General features: G+C 44.1%; 1 protein-coding gene across 5 annotated transcripts in view; it reads right to left on the bottom strand.

Annotated features, from left to right (window-relative positions):
• Nucleotides 1-3,446: 3,446 nt before the first annotated feature.
• LOC146352798 (uncharacterized) overlaps nt 3,447-21,896 on the bottom strand; it is a 35,584-nt gene continuing 17,134 nt past the window's right edge. For 2 of the 5 annotated variants that reach the window (XR_014787855.1, XM_084834894.1), the window contains exons 3-5: nt 17,828-17,922; nt 9,187-9,241; nt 3,447-3,882 (exon numbers count right to left, since the gene is read on the bottom strand). Coding sequence is in view for 2 of the 5 variants with exons in the window: in XM_084834894.1 (XP_084691020.1) it covers nt 17,891-17,922 (32 nt within the window). In the remaining 3 variants the exon portion in view is untranslated. Of the gene's footprint in view, nt 3,883-4,015; nt 4,142-9,186; nt 9,242-17,827; nt 17,923-21,896 lie in introns of all 5 variants that reach the window. The other 3 variants (XR_014787856.1, XM_084834895.1, XR_014787857.1) reach the window with 3 other exon arrangements.

The following is a 21,896-nucleotide window of genomic DNA, read 5'->3' as shown; positions in this document are numbered from 1 at the left end:
GCTTCAGCTTCAGTATCTGTCCTTCCAATGAGCACTCAGGGTTGATTTCCTTTAGGATGGACTGATTTGACCTCCTTGCAGTCCAGGGGACTCAGTTCGAAAGCATCAATTCTTCGGCGCTCAGCCTTCCTTATAGTCCAGCTCTCACAGCCATACATTACTACTGGGAAAACCATAGCTTTGATTAGACGGACCTTTGTCAGCAAGGTGATGTCTCTGCTTCTTACTATGCTGTCTAGGTTGGCCATAGCTTTCCTCCCCAGGAGCAAGCGTCTTTTAATTTCATGGCTACAGTCACCGTCTGCGGTGATCTTGGAGCCCAAGAAAGTAAAATCTGTCACTGCTTCCATTTCTTCCCCTTCTATATGCCAGGAAGTGATGGGGCCAGATGCCATGATCTTAGTTTTTTTAATGTTGAGTTTCAAACCAGCTTTTGCACTCTCCTCTTTCACCCTCAACAAGAGGCTCTTGAGATCCTCTTCACTTTCTGCCATTAGGGTGGTATCGTCTGCATATCGGAGGTTGTTGATAATTCTCCCAGCAATCTTAATTCCGACCTCTGATTCATCCAACACGGCATTTCTCATGATGTACTCTGCATATAAGTTAAATAAGCAGGGTGACAATATGCAGCCTTGTCGTACTCCTTTCCCAATTTTGAACCAATCGGTTGTTCCATGTCTGGTTCTTACTGTTGCTTCTTGACCCTCGTACAGGTTTCTCAGGAGACAGGTAAGGTGATCTGGTACTCCCATCACTTTAAGAATTTGCCACAGTTTGTTGTGATCCACACAATCAAAGGCTTTAGCGTAGTCAATGAAGCAGAAATAGACGTTTTTCTGGAATTCTCTTGCTTTCTCCATGATGCAGCGAATGTTGGCGATTTGATCTCTAGTTCCTCTGCCTCTTCTAAACCCAGCTTGTACTTCCGGTAGTTCTCGGTTCGCATACTGCTGAAGCCTAGCTTGTAGGATTTTGAGCATCACCTTGCTGGCATGTGAAATGAGCGCAATGGTGCGGTAGTTTGAACATTCTTTGGCGTTGCCCTTCTTTGGAATTGGAATGTAAACTGACCTTTTCCAGTCTTGTGGCCACTGTTGAGTGTTCCAGATTTGCTTGACATATTGAATGCAGCACTTTAACAGCATCATCTTTTAGGATTTTAAATAGCTCGGCTGGAATATTGTCATCTCCGCTAGCTTTGTTGTTACTAATGCTTCCTAAGGCCCACTTGACTTCACTCTCTAGGATGTCCGGCTCAAGTTCAGTGAGCGCACAATCATGGCTATCAGGGACATTCAGATCTTTCCTGTATAGTTCTTCTGTGTATTCTTGCCACCTCTTCTTAATCTCATCTGCTTCTGTTAGGTCCCTGCCTTCTTTGTCCTTTATCATGCCCGTCTTTGCACAAAACGTTCCCTTGAGATCTCCAATTTTCTTGAAGAGATCTCTAGTCTTTCCCATTCTGTTGTTTTCCTCGATTTCTTTGCATTGTTCATTTCAGAAGGCCTTCTTGTCTCTCCTTGCTATTCTCTGGAACTCTGCATTCAGTTGGGTGTATCTTCCCCTTTCTCCCTTGCTTTTCGTTTCCCTTCTTTCCTCAGCTACTTGTAAAGCCTCATCAGACAGCCACTTGGCTTTCTTGCATTTCTTTTTCTTTGGGATGGATTTCGTTGCTGCCTCCTGAACAATGTTACGGACCTCCGTCCATAGTTCCTTAGGCACTCTGTCTATCAGGTCTAATCCCTGAAATCTATTCCTCACCTCCACTGTATATTCATCAGGGATATGATTTAGGTCATACCTGAACGGTTTAGTGGTTTTCCCGACGTTCTTCAATTTAAGCCGAAATTTTGCAAGAAGCAGCTCATGATCTGAGCCACAGTCAGCTCCAGGTCTTGTTTTTACTGACTGTATGGAGCTTCTCCATCTTTGGCTGCAAAGGACATAATCAATCTGATTTCGATATTGACCATCTGGTGATGTCCATGTGTAGAGTCGCCTCTTGTGCTGTTGGAAAAGAGTGTTTGCTATGATCAGCATGTTCTCTTGGCAAAACTCTATTAGCTTTTGTCCTGCTTCATTTTGTACACCAAGGCCATGCCTGCCTGTTATCCCGGTGATTTCTTGACTTCCTACTTTAGCATTCCAATCCCCTATGATGAAGAGGACATCTTTTTTTGGTGTTAGTTCTAGAAGGTGTTGTAGGTCTTCATAGAACCGCATCTGGAAAGGCTCTGAAACAAATGAACAGTATCGTGATTCATTTCCCCAGTATTTGCAGGATATGTTGTGTGTCAGTCTGTAGAAAATAGCTGTGGTACCCAGATGTGATGACATAAAGTCTTTATTGTTAATTCATACTATTCTGTATCCAAAGGCCTATCTAACCCAGCATTTTGTTCCCACAGTGGCCAGCCAACTGCCCTTGGGAAGCTCACAAGCAGGACGTGACTGCAATAGCATCCACCTGCTCATGTACCCCAGCAAACAGAGGGATACTTAAGGTAATATATACAGTCATTATGACTAGTGGCCACTGATATCCTTGCCCTCCGTGAATTTATCTAATCCAGTGGTCCCCAAGCGTTTTGGACCCATGGACCCATTTGGGAATTTTAGAAACTGCTGTGGGCACCACCAAGAAAACCTAATCAGTGGATCGCCATTTGGAGTCTACCTGTCGTGTCAATGGATCTTAGGCTGCATTTTATTCAGCAAAACTTTTCTTTCCTGTCTACTGCAAACCTAACGTCTCTTTAATAAGAGAGTGTCTAGTTTGGCTAATTCCTGGTGGTGCAATACCTTCTTCTTTTGCTTCTTTTAAACATATGTTCTGGCAATATCCAGTAGTTGCTTCTTTTCAGGGGGAGGTTATTACACAGATAAATTTTGTACTGGAATAGCCTTTAATATTTGCTGATGTACACACTTTTTAAAATTATTTACCTGCTTCATAGAAATTAACAAATGGTCAGTGTAAATGGATTCTCTGCACCCTTTTGGCAGCTAAAAGACTGATATTACAACTTTGGAAGGATAAACACTCACCTCCTATAATGCAATGGATTGAAGATCTTACAGTGCTTTCAGTGCTTTCAATATCTGAACAGGTGGCATATAGATGCCACCTTCAAAGGGATACTTATTTGGATATTTGATCTGCTTTTGTTGAAGGCTATGTATTATTACTAGAAAGCTGTACGCATTTCATATGTATTCACTGCTATGGATATATACAAATCCATTTACATATATTTAAAAAAACAGAGAAAAATAGTTTTGTGGGTACCAATGGGTGAAATTGGAGGATTAGACTCTACTCCCCTTTTAAAGCTGTCCAAGTTGGTGGCTATCACTACATCTTTTGGTAGCAAATCTGAAGATTATTGTGGCAGTGAATTACTTAATGTGATGCTGGATAAAGGATATGAAAGTACAAAACTGACCATGTTCACCAGAGCTTTATTGTACATTATCAACATATACCAAATGGGCATATCTCTTAGTCATATTAAAAGGATATTCCCCATTTTCCAACATGTATACATTGCACCAACACTAACTATAACATGCTAAAATAGGTTTCTCAACAGCTGCTGTGGTAGGATTAACTCAGTTTCAGAAGCTGTCTGAATTCGTCTGAATTAGCAGTCATGTACAAGCGACCTTTGTCAACTAAAATTGTTACAATGTGTATCTGGAACACAAATTTATAAATTGTTATAACATTTATTTTGAAAGATTTATAAAAAGTTCTATGAATTGCTACTTCCACAGCACAATGAAGGAATGGTATCTAGGATGCCTTTCGGATTTCTGCTGGAACCTTTGAAGAAGGAGATCCACCAAATGATGAGCGGCTTGTTGAAGGTCTCGTTCCTTTAAAATATACTTTTGTTAATGTTAGGAGAGGGGGGAAATATAGCCATAAAGAGAAACTCACATTCAGCATTCAAAAGTTGGGTAATTAAAACACAGATTCATGCTGTAAAACATGGTGCAGAAACCTAACCTGCAGCACTTCCTTTGAAATCCTTATCAAAGATTCCTCTTGCCAGGAAATTAAGCCTGCTCAGAGTTCTGCAGAAGTCTTGCCAAATCATTCAATTAAAACCTGGACTCAGCTGAACTTCTCAGTCTGACGAGAAACCAAAATGAACATAAGCTCCAATATTATTTCTATCGTTTGAAATAAGCTGTGGATGGGTAACCCAGTCCCAGCTTATACACCTATAGTGAACAGCAGGGGGATTGTGCTGATGTTGGATAACATTACACACTATACTCATACCAAAAGTCGCCAAGGCAGAAACTCGATGTTTGGGGCAGTAAGTGGCTGTTGCCAAAAGTATGTCTCCTCCCTGGGTAACATTCAGTAAATTAAATGCATGCAATGTCATGGCATTGTGACTTTCCTCACCCTCCAAATGGCAACCAATAAAATGGAGGAGGAGCAGAGAAACTCACAATACAACGACTTCGCTTTGCAAGTTTTCATTTGATCGGTGTTTCGTTTGCTTTATGTTGCAGGGAGAGGAGAGGAGATGCAGATCTGTATCTCTTAGCAGTAGCAGCCATGCTCCGACCGGGTTTGCATGATCACTGAAGCCGACCACGGTGGGTTCTGGTGCATGCTGGCCACCCTTTTGAATATTCAAGCTGTGGCAGGTTGGTGCTGTGGCTTATCATGTCATGCAAACCTGGTGAGGGTGGCTTATGCAAAGGTTAAACAACCCTCGCATAACCCATGGGCTGTTGTAGGGTTATCTGAGGGTGTTTTAACCCTCGCATAAGCCACCTCACCGGGTTCGCATGACACGATAAGCCATGGTGCCCGCCTGCCGCGGATTGAATATTCAAAATGGCTGCCAACATGCACTGCAACCCACCGTGGTTTGAATAAGCCATGGTGGGCTGTGGCGATCGTGCAAACCGGATTTCTCTCTCTTAATAATGAGAGATAATAATCTCTTCCATCTGAGGCAAACCACCAACTCCTCATCGACAATGTTGGCAGAATCATTTCACAGGTTTGTTATAAGGATTTCTGATCAAGTGTCTATGAAGCACTTTGAAGACTTGAAATGTGCAGCATAAATAAATATTAATTGCTTTCATCATCATTATTGGTGCCTAATAATCATTATTAATGATTCACAGACCAGCGTGGGTATGTCTTAAGGTCCCATGTGCTGTGTGGCACAATCTGCCCCCCGTGGCACCACAATGATAACGGTGATGATGTATGAAGTGTCTCAGTTGCTAGGTGGTGTGCGATAATTACATCAAAAGAACAACCCCTGCACAAAGCTTAGAATCTAGAAGTCAATACCACAAGGAAGCCTTCTCCAACCTGTTGCCCTCTAGATGTGTTGAACTACAACTCCCAGCATCCCCCTGCCAGCTGGGAGTTACAAACCAACACATATGGAGGACCCCAGGTTAGGGAAAGCTGGCACAAGGGAAGGGGGACGGGTGCAACAGGAAAGGGGAAGAAAGAGAAGGAGAGGAAGACATTTCAGAGATAGAAATACGGCTGCTAAATAGTGAGGGAGGGATGAGGGCAAGAGGACTGAGGAGCCATATGCACAATTCATTATTTCTGGAGAGGCATTCCATTGGTACAGCAAATAAATAGTGGGAGGTTCCTAGTAGATTTATGGTGTAACAACACTTCATCTTTAGCTGTGCCTCTGGAAAGCCCACTAGAAAAGCCTCTCCATATCTGCTGAATAGTATGTTGTTGCTGTTGTTGTTGTAGACCCATCTATACACGTGGTTTGACAGGTCCCCACCCCAAGAGGCATACCATCTAAAACTGACACTGGGAAACAACAGAGATGGAAAAGGAGGCAAAGGGAAGCAGGGAAAGAATATGTGATTCTTTCACACATTTATTTACTTAGTTACAACAATAAGGTGTAGGGACTCAGGGAGTGATTTAAAGGCATCCTGGAAAAACGGAGTTTTGAGGAAGGACATTTACTGTTCTACCCCCAGCAGTATATAAGGGTGTCTCCAAATGGAGGGTTCCTAGCGATAACAGTCAAGAAGGTGTTCTGTCTTTTTGGGTTTTTTGTAGAAAGGAAAGAGACGGAAGAAGCGGTGGGAAAACATGGGCGGGCTACGAGTGGAAGAAAACATAATCTGGACCTGCAATAAAATTCCATGGATGAAGGCAGGGTGATGGGACTATAAAAGCACTTGTCTGGAAGCATCCTAAGTACAATACTAAATTAAGGACAACTGATGTTTGCAAGGTGAAGTTCAGAACTCATTGCAAGAACACAATGAATCAAAACTGGAAACAAATGGACCTGAGCAAAGTCCCCAAGAAGGCTTCATTCTTGTTTAAACAAGGGTTCTTAATTTAGGATAATGACCCTGAACAAAAATCTCTGAAATGAACACAGATAACTTCAGTTGATCAGAAATCACTCCTGAGAGGCAGGCTTTAATATTTAAATAAACAAGCCTTGACCAGGAATTAAGGCCAGGGATTAAGAGAGTGCATGCTAATCCAAGTATTCAAAAATGTCATTTGCCAGTTTAGAAAGCTAGAATGGCAGAACATAAGGACCTAATTCTGCAGGCCAATAACAATAAACACAATAACAGTAACCCAGAGGACTACACTTCCCAAGTTAAGTGTAGTTTACTATGATAAAATACTGTTGATACTTCTAAATCTCTCTGGGATCCTTTTTGGCAAAGAGTGGGGTAAAAATGCTTTAAATAAAGAAATGAAACAAAATTTACTCCAGACCTCTCTCCATGGTTATTCCTTTAATTCCACTGTATTCTAAATAATCAAACGCCAAATTCCATCCTTTGCAAAAAGCCAGGACTATGTTCATAACAGGATTTATCATAGTTTAAAATCTGCATGCTACATACATAATGATTTATCCACTGGGCCATTGGAGGGCATGTGTTTTCCCACAAGATGGACACTGAGCAGTAGAAGGTGTTGCTCTAGACCTCTCCCCCCCCCCCCGCTTTCCTCCTGAGAGATGGCTGGGCTCTCCTGCCAGCATAATTGGAGAGCAACATACGGTATTATGTTCCATTTGGCCGGAGCTAAGAAAGGGCTTGCTGGCTAAGTGGCAGGCCCAGAGAGTATGAAGGAGTGGGAATTAGCGGCTCCTTCATTTTCACCTTTTCTCACCCCTTTATGCCAGATGCCATGCACAGAAGGCTGGCTGGCTTCTGGCCAGGCAGAAGTAAGGAAAACCAAGAGTTTTTTCCTTGCTTCTGTGGATTTAACTTCCATTGACGCAAGAAGGAATGAAGAATGATAACAATGGGGGGGGGAGTGCTCCGAATGTCTGCAATGTATTGAACGGCTGACCTCTCAAGAAAACACCCCTGCAGCCAGTGGAGTTACGGCTGATGATACAACTGTGGCGACCTGGCCGTCTGCATCAGCCCACGCCATTGCCAACATGCCAATGCTTGCAGCCAGATAAATTTAGACCCTGAACTTAATGGCCTTATTCTCAAGGTAGGGGTGGGGGGTGCTTTAGATGGCCATGTGTACTTCTTCAGTTGTGAAGCATGCAACTAACATTTCTCTTCTCTTCTCTCCCCTTCTCTCCCCTCCCCACACCATGCTTTACAATTGCTTCTACATTCCTGATGAATTAGAGCAAAAACACCCGCAAACAAACAAAAACTCCTTGCAAAGCCTGATTAAAAAGGAAAGAAATTCTCTGAGCATGTGGAGTTTCACATTTTAAACTCACTTAAATCATAGTACCAACATGATTATAGGAATAAATACAGTTTGCTTCTGCTGCTCTGAATCAGGGAGGTTGCATGATGCTGAACATATTTACTTGGGAATAAGTATCATTTTGTTGTAGGAAAGGATAACATATTTCTATAAGTGTAGTGCCAGTGTAGTGTAGTGGTGAGAGTGACGGACTGGGAGCCGGGAGATCCAGGTTCTAGTCCCCACTTGGCCATGGAAGCTCACTGGGTGACTTTGGGCCAGTCACAGACTCTCAGCCCAACCTACCTCACAGGGTTGTTGTGAGGATACAACGGTGAGGAGGAGGATAATGTAAGCCGCCTTGAGTTCCTTGCGAGAGGGAGAAAGGCGGGGTATAAATGCAATAAATAAATAAATAAGTAAAAATAATAAAATTAGCATCTCTAACTATGTACCTGGCTGCCCCCGAATATTAAATGTTTAGAAAAATAAGATGAAAGAAAAGACACTCCGCCTGTTTGCCGCTGCCCTATCACCTACTGCTCTCTGGGTGGTCATTGGGGGGGGGGGCTCACCTGTGGGGCCCTGGGCTTCAGCCCCAGGCCCAACCCTAGCTGTCCCACTGCATGCAGCTAGTTCTATGGCGCATTGACAAGCATCATGCAACCTCCCTGTTTTGTTCAGTGAATATGTGAAGGGGCAGGGGGAGCAGGAATACATTTGCTGACTATCCCCCCCTTACAACTGCACATTTGGCATTAGCAAGGAAAGGACCAACAGCAGGTCGATCCCACAAACCTGACATCTGCCCACTCCCAGCCTAGAGCAATGGACGCTTTGCAATATAACGGTAAGAACGCCACAATTCAAGAACAATCCCTTTGTTGCATGCTCAAGTCTCTTGTTTGCATCAGCAAACATTACAACATCTGTTAAAAACTATTTGTGAATCATAGGGATGTATAGATTTTGTAAAATCTGTTCCATTTGCATTTCGCGGATTGTTAAGTGCCTTTTGTTCCGTTGTCCACTCATTGACAGAATTGGATTTTCCCATTTCCCAAATTTGCGCAAATTCACATTTGTGCAAATTTGCGCTTGTGAAAATGCTCAAATCCCCCCCAAATGCACATTTGCATGCTTTAGCCTGTGGGGGAAATTCGCATTTTCAGCTGGTGTTTTTTTTAAAAAAATATGTATTTTTCTATTACTTAATTTGCATAACATTCCAGAGAATTAAAAAAAAAAACAGTCCACAAGTCGGCAGAATCCATGACAGAATTGGGAAAAGCTGGTCCATTATGGAATCCATGGGTCGGAGTCATAGAAATCTGAACTCATTTGATTCCATTGTGGATTTCTCTGACATGCCTGGTCAATTGGAGATCGTGATTCCCCACCCACCCTTCCCGCCTCCCAAACAGACCTCTGCTATTGCAGAGCAACTGGGTTGTGGAATAGGAGTTTACCTCTTGGTCCAAAGCACTGAAGATAGCAATAGGTGCAGTAGGGCTTGTCATCATACTATGGAAATAGAACATAAAAGGGTCAATTGTTGCACATTTGCTAAGGGCATTCATTCCTCACTAATGGCATGCAAGCTGTTGTGTTAGACACAGGCATGACATGAAAGCTGCTGCCCCTGCTGGGCACCTGATGTTAGCCAGCAGGATCCTGCTCATGGCTACTGATGGGCACTGGCTACTCGGAGCCACTGGAATTTATGTCACATCCCACCTGGGCTAAAAGGAAGTTTTTACTATTTGAATGCTAATGGGAAATGGTTAAATAGTCTGAGCCTGGAATTTGCTGGACAAAGGTGTATATTTATTTATTTGTTCAATTTATGAGTCACCCTATAGCTGAAGCTCTCAGGGAGACACACACAATAAAAGCAAAAACAATGCAACTAGTGATTAACAACCCCAATAATAAAACACATTTAAAAATATTATTTTAAAACAGGGGTGCAGAACCTGCGGCCCATGAGCCTAATCCTGCCCACGGGGCACTACAGTTTGGCCCTCACAGCTTCTTGGGGTTCCTCCAGGGGGAAGGGCTTAGAGGCCCATCTGGGGGTGGGCGGGAAGGGAGGACGGAGAGGTGAAAGGTGCCTCTGTTGCTCCTCCCAAACTGCTGGCAGCAGTTCGGTACGGCCTGGGATACTTGGAAGCCTCTGAGATTGGAGGCTTCCTTCTAAGGGGAGTGCAGTCCATAGGAAAATGCTATGGCCCATGGGACGCTGTCTCAGGCACCAAAAGACTATGCTCTAAGGGCACAATCCTATGCAGGTTTAGGTAGAAAAAAGTCCCACAACTCCCAGCACGGGATTTACTGGGATTTGCAGGACTTTTTTCTGTCCAAACCTGCATTGGATTGCATCCTAAGTGATGGTGTATTTGAAACTGCTAACATGGATTTATAATTGTTATTTATGCTGTTTTATTTTAATTTTTAATTTATTTCATTGTATTACACTGATTGGATTTCAGTCTTTTAAATAGTTGTTCACTACCCTGAGGCTTTTTTGAAGCATATGGCAAGGACATGGAGGGATTTAATGGAAAATGTTACATATGGATAGATATACAGATACACATATAAACTGAATATGCATTGAAAAACATAATAAATAAGTTTCACCCATCTCCTTTCAACAATTCATATTCCTGCTGAAGGATGCTTGAAAGTTTGGATTGTCCCTTGCTACCTCAGGATGTTTTAAATCCCGCCAGGTTATTTCCTCTTGAAGCCTGACTATTATCCTTAAACCAGGCGCTAATAGAACATTATTTATAGTGTAGGCACCAGGTGCATACAGTAGAGCTCTTTTAACAATCAATAAGTAGGAGAGACAGGTCCCTACCTTTTATTATTATTAACTTTTTCCCCACATCCCCATCTCTCAAAACACACCTTGAGTCTAAAGCCATTTCAATATGGGGATAGAGGAGGCATGTCATTATACCACCCCCAAATGTTCTTGTTAATGGGATTTAAGTTCTGGCAAAGTTGTGGGTGTGATCATGCAGAGTAGAACACATGGCCGTTATACAGGAGAATGGGATGAAAGCAGAGAACGTAGTAGGGAATGGAATGTGGGAAGCTCACACAGCCTTCACTTGAGATGTCATAGCTGTGGTTAGCTTTGTTTTATACATTCACCCCACCCCTTTTCTATTAGAAGAATGGTTTGCTGTGTACTTAGCGTAGCCAATGCTGACAGCAGAAGTGCTCTTGGGCACACCCATTGTCAAAGCACTGCTGCCCATACAGGCCTGAGCAGCCTGTTCTCCAAAGCTGAAATGCATTGGGGAGCCTGACCTGTGTGCTCTGCCAGGCTAAGTGCCATTGCATTGGTAGGATACAGTGCTTAATTTATACAGTGAGGATGGTGCAGACTGAGGCCTAGCTTATAGCCAATGAAGCAGACCACGGCAGGCATTACGCATCTTCTTTCACTAGAAGCTGCCTTGAAGGGAAGACGCTACCCTAAAAGGCGGCCTAGAAATAATTTGAGGTTTAGCCATGATTGGGGACTTGTGAGAAGGAGATACTGGTTGACACATCCTCCATAAAGTCTAGCTGGTTGAGTGGGTTTGAGGTCTGTTACCAAAAGAAAAAAATCAAAGTCCTGCATGCATGGATCGTGTAAGTACACAGTTTAGTCACTAGATGGCACTGGACTTAATTGTATCTGGATGGAGTCAGGAGTTTCCTGTTGCTGTTCTGTTCTTGTTTAGGAGAGACAATAAGGTTCTTGACCAGCTTCCTGACTGGTGTGTCTTCTAAGCCTTCCATGGTGCTGCATATGTACATATGTGCTTGTGTACAGGCTCCAGCAAATAATAGCTTATGTATTTGTTTTTGGGAAGTTGTATAGGCTCTAAAGATGAAAGAGCATCAGAAAGCAACAGATAATCAGCTTACAAAGATATATTGCCTAGCCCTTCCAAACAGACCTCTGCTTGTTCTAGAAGTTAATAAAATAACTCTGTTTCTCGAAACTGTGCTTCTGTTAATTTGATCATATCTATATTATTCCATATGAGGATATGAAGCTACATTAGACCAGTTCAGAACATCCATTGCCAGCTATTCTCTACTCTGATGCACAGCAGCTTTCCAGGGCTTCAAGCAGAATTTTCCCCCAGCCCCACTCCCAAGGGCCAGACTAGACATGCTGTTAAATGCCATCCTTGAATTTAACATGCACTTTAAAAAATAATGCAAATAGCATCCACTGGTGTGTGTGGGCCAGTTTGCACAACTCAAGGGTGGTTAATAAGTCATGGTAGCTTGCTAACCTCCTTCATGGATCACTCCCTTGTTGTGGCAAAGGGGCTTGCGTAACTCAGTGAAACCATAAGCTATGCCATACAGGGCCACCCAAGATGGACAGGTCATGGTGGAGAGTTCTGGCAAAATGTGGTCCACTGGAGAAGGAAATGGCAACCCACTCCAGTATTCTTGCCAAGAAAAACCCATGGAACGTATCACAAGGCTAAAAGATATGACGCCGGAAGATGAGACCCTCAGGTCGGAAGGTGTCCAATATAAATACTGGGGAAGAGCAATTTTCAATTAGCGCCAGAAAGAGTTAAGCGGCTGGGCCAAAGCCGAAACGACACTCAGCTGTGGATGTGTCTGGTGGTGAAAAGAAAGTCCGATGCTGTAAAGAACAATATTGTTTAGGAACCTGGAATGTCAGATCAATGAATCAAGGTAAGCTGGAGGTGGTCAAACATGAGATGGCAAGATTGAACATCGACATCTTGGGAATCAGCGAACTAAAATGGACAAGCATGGGCGAATTTAATTCAGGTGACCATCATATCTACTACTGTGGGCAAGAATCCTTTAGAAGAAATGGAGTAGCACTCATAGTCAACAAAAGGGTGGGAAAAGCAGTACTGGGGTACAATCTCAAAAACGATAGAATGATTTCAATACGAATCCAAGGCAAACCATTCAACATCACAGTAATTCAAGTCTGTGCCCCAACCACTGAGGCCGAAGAAGGTGAGGTTGATCGGTTCTATGAAGACCTACAACACCTTCTAGAACTAACACCAAAAAAAAGATGTCCTTTTCATCATAGGGAATTGGAATGCTAAAGTAGGAAGTCAAGAAATAACCAGGATAACAGGCAAGCATGGCCTTGGTGTACAAAATGAAGCAGGACAAAGGCTAACAGAGTTTTGCCAAGAGAACACGCTGATCATAGCAAACACTCTTTTCCAGCAGCACAAGAGGCGACTCTACACATGGACATCACCAGATGGTCAATATCGAAATCCGATTGATTATGTCCTTTGCAGCCAAAGATGGACAAGCTCTATACAGTCAGTAAAAACAAGACCTGGAGTTGACTGTGGCTCAGATCATGAGCTTCTTATCGCAAAATTTCGGCTTAAATTGAAGAACGTAGGGAAAACCACTAAACCATTCAGGTATGACATAAATCATATCCCTTATGAATATACAGTGGAGGTGAGGAATAGATTTCAGGGATTAGACCTGATAGACAGAGTGCCTGAGGAACTATGGACGGAGGTCCGTAACATTGTTCAGGAGGCAGCAACGAAATCCATCCCAAAGAAAAAGAAATGCAAGAAAGCAAAGTGGCTGTCTGATGAGGCTTTACAAGTAGCTGAGGAAAGAAGGGAAGTGAAAAGCAAGGGAGAAAGAGGAAGATATACCCAACTGAATGCAGATTTCCAGAGAATAGCAAGGAGAGACAAGAAGGCCTTCTTAAATGAACAATGCAAAGAAATCGAGGAAAACAATAGAATGGGAAAGACTAAAGATCTCTTCAAGAAAATCGGAGATATCAAGGGAATGTTTTGTGTAAAGACGGTCATGATAAAGGACCAAGAAGGCAGGGACCTAACAGAAGCAGATGAGATTAAGAAGAGGTGGAAAGAATACATGGAAGAACTATACAGGAAAGATCTTAATGTCCCTGATAGCCATGATAGTGTGGTCACTGAACTTGAGCCAGACATCCTAGAGAGTGAAGTCAAGTGGGCCTTAGGAAGCATTACTAACAACAAAGCTAGCGGAGATGACAGTATTCCAGCTGAGCTATTTAAGATCCTAAAAGATGATGCTGTTAAAGTGCTGCACTCAGTATGCCAACAAATTTGGAACACTCAACAATGGCCACAAGACTGGAAAGGGTCAGTTTACATTCCAATTCCAAAGAAGGGCAACGCCAAAGAGTGTTCAAACTACCGTACAATTGCGCTCATTTCACATGCCAGCAAGGTTATGCTCAAAATCCTACAAGCTAGGCTTCAGCAGTATGTGAACTGAGAACTACCGGAAGTACAAGCGGGGTACTCCAAAATTGGGAAAGGAGTACGACAAGGCTGCATACTGTCGCCCTGCTTATTTAACTTATATGCAGAGTACATCATGAGAAACACCGGGTTGGATGAATCACAGGTCGGAATTAAGATTGCCGGGAGAATTATCAACAACCTCAGATATGCAGACAATACCACCCTAATGGCAGAAAGCGAAGACGATCTGAAGAGCCTCTTGTTGAGGGTGAAAGAGGAGAGTGCAAAAGCTGGTTTGAAACTCAACATTAAAAAAATGAAGATCATGGCATCTGGCCCCATCACTTCCTGGCATATAGAAGGGGAAAAAATGGAAGCAGTGACAGATTTTATTTTCTTGGGCTCCAAGATCACCGCAGATGGTGACTGTAGCCATGAAATTAAAAGACGCTTGCTCCTGGGGAGGAAAGCTATGGCAAACCTAGACAGCATAGTAAGAAGCAGAGACATCACCTTGCCGACAAAGGTTCGTATAATCAAAGCTATGGTTTTCCCAGTAGCAATGTATGGCTGTGAGAGCTGGACTATAAGGAAGGCTGAGCACCGAAGAATTGATGCTTTCGAACTGTGGTGCTGGAGAAGACTCTTACGAGTCCTCTGGACTGCAAGGAGGTCAAATCAGTCAACCCTAAAGGAAATCAACCCTGAGTGCTCATTGGAAGGACAGATACTGAAGCTGAAGCTCCAATATTTTGGCCACCTAATGCAAAGAGAAAACTCCCTGGAAAAGACCCTGATGCTGGGAAAGATTGAAGGCAAAAGGAGAAGGGGACGGCAGAGGATGAGATGGCTAGATAGCATCACCGATGCAATGAATATGGACTTGAGCACACTCCAGGAGAGAGCGCAGGACAGGAAGGCCTGGCGTGCTATGGTCCATGGGGTCACGAAGAGTCGGACACAACTGAACAACAAAGCTTGCTAACCACCTGCACATGCTGGTTGAGTGCTGGCCCGGTTTACATAACTACCCTTGACAGGCAGACTTGTCGTGATATCCAAACTCAGCAAGGTGGGTTGTTGAGGTGGTTAACAAATCATACAGAACCCATGGTCTGTTGTAGGGTTCTGGGTGGTTTGTTAACCACCCCAGCCAGCCACCCTTGCTGGGTTTGGATGTCATCACAAGCCACGCCCAGTGAGGATAATTCTGTAAATCGGGTGGCACGCAACCAGCATGCACAGGGGAAGTAACTAGCCAATGGGGCTTATTAACCACCCTGCAATCGTGCAAACCAGGTCTCTGTGTGTGCAATAATTATCAGGATAATAGAAGCTGGGGTGGAGGATTTTCTCCCTCTGCAAATAGCACCTTCAGAGGAGCAATTTCCCTAGAGTAACTCACGGGGAATGCTCCAGTGCAGCAACCAAGACAGTACAAAGGGCTGCAGCTGAAGCAAAATCAGCTAAGTCCAGTGCATGCATAAACACTCCTTAGGTGCCTGCATGGGTGTCTCTGAAATCCCACCCATTGCTTACCAAATCCCAGACTACCTGTATAAATATATACTGTAATAAAAGCCTGTACTAAAGAGAATCATTTAATGCCTTTTGTGCACCTTCACACCTTCCTAAACAGACTTGTGCCACTTAGATCAGACATACTAGGGAAATATTCTTAAATATACCCCTAGTTCTCTGGGGTAGAAAAGAAATTGGTGGTGGTACTGTAATTGGTAAATCTCGGGAAATGGTCCTCCAGTGGTACATTTTTATGCTCAGTCAGTGTAGTTTGATTCCCCCCAAGAATTTCAAATGTGACTGAAATGTTAGCATTTCCCCCCACCCCTTTGTTGCACCACGTGTTGTGCAAGTATTAGGGCTGTTCCATATACTATGAATTTTTCATACGACCCACGAATAAAACGTGATTTAATGCTGCAAACTGGATCAGACATTCTTAGGGAAACCACTTTATAGTGTTGGAAAACTGAATTCTCTTGCTTTGAGTTTCCTTTGAAAGAAGCATATTGGAATTGATTCTCCTTTCCCATTATCCGACACAAGAAGCCAGCACTTCACAGTTCCCCTTCCTGAAACAGAATAATAAAGTTTCTGGGCTCTTTCCTGACTTGAAGTGATGGGGATAATCTTTTTATTGCTGAACAAAAATTTCTACACGGATGCCTCCAACTTAGCTCCATTGAAAGCTACATAATATTATCACCTGCTTGGATCAACTGCAATTACTATGCCTCCATCCCAGCAGGATAATTTAAATCGTAGATGTTAAGGATTTAAGTGCTGTAAAAGCCAATCTTGCAGGCACCAAGCCATCTGAATTCAGTCCATCTACGCTTTTCGTTCACTGCTGCTGTAGCCAATGCTATGGGTTTTCAGCTTTTCTCAGTGCCCACAGCATCCTCTTGGAATCTGCTGGGGTGATTTCTTAAGACAAAGGCGCTTGCTAAGGAACTGGCACTCTCTATTCCTAACTCATCCTCTGCCAGTCAGACTTGGCGAGCCTTCAGCTAGCTTCTGCATACGTAAAAGCGTTCTGTCACAACTCAGCATCACACTCTGGCATCATTAAGACACATGCGTCTGGGGCGGAGCCATTCAAATGAAGAGGTGGGGCTAGGCAGATGGGGGCTGCTTCAGTTCTCAATAGCTCTTGTTGAATTCCATGAGGCAAAGTCGACCAGATGCAATCTGGGACACACTGAAGAGGGAGCAATGCTTGATCCTCATCGAGCTACTCGAGCAATGGTGTGGAATCTCCTTCAGCCCACAGGCTAAATTCCATTTCTCGTAGGTCTTGGGGGCCTCCACATTCCAGTGATGGGTGGGGCCAAAGGCTAAAGAGGTGGGGCCACCGGCCAAAGGGGTGGGGCCAAAATACCAGCATATTTTAGCTCATAACTCGTACTGCCAGTGAGCAGACCTGAGGAGAGGCATTTCAGCCTTTTAGAATGGGGGAAAAACTGCGCAAAAGCCAGGAAACCACCAAAGGATTGGTGGCTGAGGGAAAGGAGGGATGGGGGGGACATCTGGGGGCTGGATTGGGGCCCTAGGAGGGCTAAGAACATAGAAACATAGGAAGCTGCCTTATATTGAGTCAGAGCATTGGTCCACATAGCCCAGGATTGTCGACGCTGACTGGCAGCGGCTCTCCAGGGTTTCAGGCAGGATTCTTTCCTCGCCCAACCTGGAGAAGCCGGGGATCGAATCTGGGACCTTCTGCATGCCAAGCAGGTGCTCTATCACACTGAGATATTGCCCCTCGTGAGATCTGGCCCCCAGGCCTGAAGTTCTGCACCTTTGCACTAGAGGAAGGGGACAAGGGGCAAACATCAACTCCACCCCTATGGTGTTCCTGAGTGACTCCTATAAAAGTGCAGAAGAGGATAAAATTCACCCGCCACCTTGATTCTCTGTGGCCGGCCCAAAATTGATAGAGACCCTGGGCTGGAATGCATCATGGCTCTGTATATAGAGATGCAAGTGTGCACACATGCACACACAAACTTGGGGTCTTTGCAGTATTCAGATCTTCCCTCTACACACACACACACACCTTCATTGTGACAGCATTGATTTTACTAGTTTCAAGGCAGCTGTAACCTGTGTGTACTCCTATCAGTTCCTCCTCCTCCTCTTTCCAGCCATCGCATTAAAGCACTTCTAAGCAGCCTTGGGTGTCTGGCAACCGGATCCCAGGCAGGCCATTGAAAGCGGTGTCCTCCATCAGGAAAGACAGATTGCTGTCAGGGTGTAAGAAGTTACGGAAGCAGACAGATGGGGGCGATGGTTTGTCCCCTACCTTGGCGTGCTGGCCGGAACTGAGCTGCCGTTTGCAGTGGTAGCACTTCAGACAAAGGGGATGCTAGTCTTTGCCTAGAGAACGCTTCCGCTCAGCTGTTAGTAGAGGAAAAAGGTATGAGTAATTATACTCCAAGCACCTCATTAATAGAGGAACATATGTGGAATGCAGCTTTGATCCACAAAATTACTTGCCAAAGTAATTTCAGAATGAAAAGAGTTGTGGAATCTTTTAATGCAGGCACAATTTGGCATTTCCCCCCTCTGTTTTAACACCTTTTTTGCAACATTAATCTTTTTGAAGCTTGCTCAAACTCTACATATTGGATATTTCATATCTTGCTGGGACAATAAAGAAGCTTTCATCATCACATCAATCAAGTGTTGCATTTCTTTTATATTTTGCCATCATTTGCAAAAGTATTTTTAAAAATTAAAATAATACATATATTTTACCCCAGGTCACATAATGTTTAGTATATATGATTTGTGTTTTCTAATTAGGGGGCACTTATGCCTTTGAGGTTTTCAGGAAATTCCTCTGAGTGCTGAAGCAGAAGCACAGTTTCACTTGCAGGCTGAAAGCTTTGGGCTTTTGGTATGGAACATTAAAATTAAAATTATTTATTTATTTGACTTGTAACCCGCCTTTCTAACAAAAATGGTATTCAAGGTGGCTTACAATCACTAACAAAATTTGATAAAAACTATAATAAAACAATACATTAAGCACAATTAAAAGCACAACAACAACAGAGTAAAAACAGCCTACAACCCAGCAGACCTGCTTACACACCAAAGGCCCACTTGAATAAAGTGGATTTTGCCTGCTGGTGGAAGAAGAGCAGAGTGGGAGCAAACTTAAGTTCCCTCGGCAGGGAGTTCCACAGCCAGGGAGCGGTCACCAAGAAGGCCTTCTTCCATATTGCTACCAAATGCACCTCAGAAGGTGGCAGTCTCGAAAGAAAGGCTTCTCCAGAGGGCCTTAAGAACCAGACATGCACATATGGGAGAATATATAGTTTATAACCAGCACTTTGAATTCTGCCCAGAAACAGACTGCCCGGTAGCCAGTGAAGCTATTGTAACAAGGGAGTCACATGTTTCCTGTAACCAGCCCTGGTTAACCATCTGGCAGCAGCATTCTGGACCAGCTTAAGTTTCTGAACAGTTTTTGAAGGCGGCCCCATGTAGAACGCATTACAGTAGTCCAAACGGGATGTAACTAAGCTATGTGTGCCCATGAAAACAGAAGGAGGTGAGCATCCAAAGTAGATCACAAAGAAGAGAAACGGGCTCTCAGCATGCAAGATAGAATTTATTATAAGAAGCCCAAAGTGTTTTGGCCTTGTTTCTTGTTTCAGGCCTTCTTCAGGGGATAAAGAAAAAAGTCTGCAGAATTTTTTCAGCAAAAGATTGTCTCCTGTGTCGGGAGTCACCGGTAGACTGACACATGCCATGAAATAACATGCTTGCTTTAAAGGATGCGGTGCCATAAATGTAGTTGTTGAAGGTGGCTGTGGGAAACCTGGGGGGTGTCTCCAGGAACGATTTACTCCGAGCTGGCTGCATTTGGAGGTCGTGCGGGATATATGATGTCGCAGCCATCCAGCAGCCACAACTTTGTTATAGGGATCCTGCGCAGCATCAGGTTAGAAAGAGGGCAGAGTCCTCCCTGCCCCCATCTTTCCCAGCACAAGCATCTATGTGTCTACTCCGAAGTAGCTCCCATTGTGCTCAATGAAGCTTGTCCCCAAAATGTGCACTCCAGGGAGTCGCCGAGATTCCCGTGAATCAAAATAAGTCATTTAGAAGCCTTAATGTTGAAGCTTCGATTGATCCAGCATGGCAGCTAGAACATGGTGTTCCCCCCTCTACTGATTATTTAACCAAGTAAGTAATGCGTGGGGCGGGTTGGGGGATAGAGAGAGAACAAGTTGTTCAGCAGGGAGAACACTCTGTTCTTTTAATTATTGTCGCTCTAAGAAAGTACTTAATGCAGGTGCAGGGAGGGGAGAGAGAGGAGGAGTGATTTTTATTGAGACAAAAAGTGTTTCCCATTTCCCAGCACAAACATATGTGTGTCTACTCAGAAGTAACTCCCATTGTGGTCAGTGAGGCTTGTTCCTGAAATGCAGGTGCATCTGGAGTTTCTGAAAGGTCGGCAGGACAGCAGTTCGAGACCCGAGTGCTGCGTGGCGGAGTGAGCTCCTGTCTTCAGTCCCAGCTTCTGCCAACCTAGCAGTTCGAAAGCAAGAAATTGCAAGTAGATAAATAGGTACCGCCTCGGCGGGAAAGGTAACAGTGTTCCGTGCACCTCGGTGTTCAGTCATGCCGGCCACATGACCACGGAAGCGTCTTCGGACAGCGCTGACTCTTCGGGTTAGAAACGGGGATGAGCACCGCACCCTAGAGTCGGACACGATTGGTTGGGGACACCTTTACCTTTTACTGGAGCTTCAGGGGAAAAGAGAAAGGGGGAAGAGCCTGGGGGAGGGGGAAGCCTCTCCTATAGGCTGAGCAGCCCCTGCCAGTCAGATGACATTCACTCCCACCCCCACCTGGAAATATGTTCTGTGAAGCAATTTTTCCTGGTACGGAGCACTAGCTCGTGGAGCCCTGCATGGACCAAAGCCCAGCAAAGCTGATTCCTTTAAAAAACATCCAGTACTCCTCCATTCACTTCTCCTTCTGTTGTCGTGGAAACAGCCCCCTGGGTTCAAACTACTGCTTGGCCATGAAGAGCTTTTCTACACAAAGCATTTATGTAGAACATAAATACTTTGCTTATGCACTCATCATTCTCCTACTCACAGTTGTTTACAGGTTCCTTAGACAATGTCATGCCCCCCCCCCCAATTTCACTTCTGTTTTTAAACAACACTTTTGGTGATTTTTTTTTAAAGCAGGCAAAAATGTGGTATTGTTTGTAAAAGCAAAAGAAAATACCTTTTCCACATGTGTCATTAAATTATTCCACCATACCACAGTGCCACCTAGAGGTTATGCAGCAGAAAAGCAAGAAAGGAAATGCTTTTGTGTTGTGCTCAGATCTCAGTTCTGTGACAAACTGAAAGTAGATTCTGCAGATTAACAACCTTGTGTAAAAAAGCTCGAAGTTCATGATGTAACCGCAGCCAAATAACTATCTCACAGGTGCACTATGTATAATATATTTTGTGCTAAGGCACAGATCCTGAAAAACAAAATACGCATCTATAGTGCCATTTCTAAAGTACATTGGAATATATTTTGAAAGGGTGCATGTGGGCATGCCTCAAAGCCCTCTTCAAGTGCAAAACGGAGCAGGCATGCATGTGAAACGGGACCCCTTGTGAACAGCAAAACCTAGTCTCTGGATTGGCCAGGCCTGGGCCCTTGCCTGATCAGCAGAGCTGCAGCTTTTGCAATGGCGCCATTGGTGATCCCAGAGACCCAGTGGCCAGGTGTCCTCTATTCCAGAGGACAGTCCTCTGTTTGAAGGTGTCCTCTGTCTAAAGGACTATCCAGGCCAAGTCTGGCCTAAAGATAATGAACCATACGAACTGTTGCCCATCAGCAGTGAGCACTGGACAGCAGGCTGAACAGGCAGCCACACAGGTCGCTTGGTCACAGTCTTCCGCGCTATGGTGAGATGTACTGTATTTCTATTTAAATTAGAATTATTTCTAAATTTGCATCTGTACATATAAATTAGCATATGCAAACATTATGCAAAGCTTTGTCTTCTTTTGTTTGCCTTTTTGGCGATTCATAACTGGCCATCCCTGCAGCCACCAGACACCCAGTGCTCACATGTAATCTGACGGGCAAAGCTCTGCTTGATACACGAAGGCAGGATGTCTTGGTCAAGCCAGGCCCGTGGCAACCATACAGAATTCTGGGCAACGTTAAGGAGGCCTGTGGGTGGAGCTGAGGAGATTGAATTGGGGGAAGATGGAGCTGAAGTAAGGCAAGTACACAGCTCTGTGGATGAGGAAAAACCAGAAGGGCAAGGCCCCAGGATTTATGCAGTCCGGTGGCTTCACAGTGCCTGCCACCCACAGGAGCTGATGCTGCATAGCTCCGTC

The sequence above is a fragment of the Heloderma suspectum genome, chromosome 2 (assembly GCF_057233095.1).
Source record: "Heloderma suspectum isolate Gila_16-S chromosome 2, 16-S_ref, whole genome shotgun sequence".
Taxonomy (NCBI): Eukaryota; Metazoa; Chordata; class Lepidosauria; order Squamata; family Helodermatidae; genus Heloderma; species Heloderma suspectum.
Note: the sequence above shows the minus strand (reverse complement) of the source record. Positions and strands in the feature narration are given on the sequence as shown.